General features: G+C 53.6%; 1 protein-coding gene across 1 annotated transcript; it reads left to right on the top strand.

The window, feature by feature from the left end:
• The first annotated feature begins 336 nt into the window (after positions 1 to 336).
• Positions 337 to 2,026, top strand: LOC123446722 (U-box domain-containing protein 21-like). The gene has a single exon (XM_045123277.1). The coding sequence runs from the start codon at positions 480 to 482 to the stop codon at positions 1,800 to 1,802; it is 1,323 nt and encodes a 440-aa protein (XP_044979212.1). The 5' UTR covers positions 337 to 479; the 3' UTR covers positions 1,803 to 2,026.
• Positions 2,027 to 2,650: the final 624 nt, after the last annotated feature.

The following is a 2,650-nucleotide window of genomic DNA, read 5'->3' on the forward strand; positions in this document are numbered from 1 at the left end:
AACGCTGTCGAAATGAAATTTTGCCGATATATTTTTCTATTTGAAGAAAGAAAGAAGGCCATGATCACGTTGTTTTGCTCTAAAAAAGAAAGCCATGCTGGCACCTAACTGCAAATCGGCAGGTCCTCATCAGATAAAAAAAGAACAAAAAGAAAAAAAGAAGTGAACATCGGTAAGGCATGACCAACCCGACCGTTTCCTCCTACCCGCGGCTTACGCCCCCTTTTCGTTCAAACATGGTACGTACGTTCAATTCAACGTCAACCTTCCGGATTCAAACCTTTACCCTTCCGTTCCTTCCCTCGCCTATTTGAACCCTTCTTCCCACCACTCCAGTCTTCGTATTCAACTCTTCACACCCCCACCCAGCTGCCTGCCAGCCACACGCGCCCAACGCGCCCGATCGTCTCCGTCGCCCGTCGATCGTAACCACCGCCTAGCTAGCACCCACCTACCTCCCAAAACCCTTCGGCCGATCCATGGCGCTGCTGGCACGGAGGGCGAGGAGGGCGGCCACCAAGACGGCGGCGCCTGTGGCCGTGGAGCTGTCCATCCCGGGGCACTTCCGCTGCCCGATCTCGCTGGACCTGATGCGCGACCCGGTCACGGCGCCCACGGGGATCACCTACGACCGGGAGAGCATCGAGGCGTGGCTCGACACCGGCCGCGCCGCCGTGTGCCCCGTCACCCACGCCCCGCTCCGGCGCGACGACCTCGTCCCCAACCACGCCATCCGCCGCGTCATCCAGGACTGGTGCGTCGCCAACCGCTCCCGCGGCGTCGAGCGGATACCCACGCCCAAGATCCCCGTCACCCCCGTCCAGGCCTCCGAGCTCCTCTTCGAGGTCGCCGAGTCCGCGCGCGCCGCCGACCGCGGCGCGCCCGCCCGGTGCGCCGCCGCGGTCGCCAGTGTCAGGGCCCTCGCCCGCGAAAGCGAGAGGAACCGGCGCTGCTTCGCGTCCATCGGCACGGGCCGCGTCCTGGCCGCGGCGCTCGAGTCGCTCGCGGCGGGCGGCGGGGACCCGGCCGGTGGTGTTCTGGAGGACGTTCTCGCGGCATTGGTCCGCATGGCGCCGTTGGACCAGGAGGCCGCCAGGATCTTGGGATCGCCTCGCTCGCTGGACTCGTTGGTCGCCATCGCCGAGAACGGCAGCTTGGCGGGAAGGCTCAACGCCGTGCTGGCGATCAAGGAGGTCGTGTCCTCGTGCCACGGAGCCTGCACGGATTTGGGCGGGAAAGCCGACGACATCGCGGACGCGCTGGTGAAAGTCATCAAGGCTCCCATCTGCCCGCAGGCCACCAAGGCCGCCATGGTTGCCGCCTACCATCTGGCGCGCTCCGACGAGCGCGTGGCATCGCGCGTAGCAAGGACCGGCCTCGTTCCAGTGCTCGTGGAGTCCCTCGTCGACGCCGACAAGAGCGTGGCCGAGAAGGCGCTGGCGTTGCTCGACGCCGTGCTCACGTCGGAGGAAGGTCGCGAGAGAGCGCGCATGCACGCGCTCACCGTGGCCGTCCTCGTCAAGAAGATGTTCCGCGTGTCCGACCTGGCCACTGAGCTCGCCGTCTCGGCCATGTGGAGGCTCGGCAAGAACGCCAGCGACGACGAGGGCGCCGCGACGAAATGCCTGGTCGAGGCGCTGCGGGTCGGAGCCTTCCAGAAGCTGCTGCTGCTCTTGCAGGTTGGCTGCAGGGACGCAACCAAGGAGAAGACCACTGAGCTGCTCAGGATGCTCAACAAGCACAAAGGCGCAGGGGAATGCGTCGACGCCATGGACTTCAGAGGGCTCAATAAGCTGTCCTGAATCACAACTTGTGTAAAGAAACATTGTAGGATAGATGGATGTGTAAGATAGGAGATTGAAACGATAGTTAGATGTAAATTCTTCTGCCTTTTGCCTTTGCCAGGTGTTAGCTCGATGCAAACTTTTTTTGTTTACAAACGGTTGAACGCTACTTGAGAAACAAATAAAGGCTTATGTACAATGCGGATGAAAAACCTACGGTGAGTGAATAAATTGCGGGCTTTCATGATAACCAGAAGGACTGGGTGCGCTTTGTTACGTTGTTAGATAAAAAATCATTATGTTTTAAAATACAATGTGTATTATTTTTTTAAAATGTCAAACATTTTAAATTTGATTAAATTTATAGATAAATATATCAAAGTCCATAATATTAAATTATTGTGATTAGGTTCATTGCTAAATGAATTATTATATTTTTTATTTAATATTGTGGATGTCAATATTTTTACTCTCAACTTGGTCAAAGTTTAAGAATTTGACTTTCCAAAAAACTAGTACCCCTTATATTTTGAAATTGATGGAATATTTCGTTTGATGTGTGGGGGAGATGACATAATATGTTTTATTTTTATTTATAGTTCTGTAATTTGATGTGCATTTCGTGGTGTAATTCTATATTATATGCTAACCAATCTTATATATTCGGGAAAAAATTATGCCGACGACTGCATGGGTGTGATTGATATGTTTTTATAGGCCGGCTGTTGTTGATTGATTTAAAAACTGTTAGTTCGGTAAAATCGTAAACCAAACCCATTAGGAAGTATAATATATTTGTCTAAAGAATTGAATAAGAGAGTTTTGAGAAATTGTTGACCCGGTTAAAACTGGATGACCCAATTTTA

The sequence above is a fragment of the Hordeum vulgare genome, chromosome 4H, assembly GCF_904849725.1.
Source record: "Hordeum vulgare subsp. vulgare chromosome 4H, MorexV3_pseudomolecules_assembly, whole genome shotgun sequence".
Classification (NCBI taxonomy): domain Eukaryota; kingdom Viridiplantae; phylum Streptophyta; class Magnoliopsida; order Poales; family Poaceae; genus Hordeum; species Hordeum vulgare.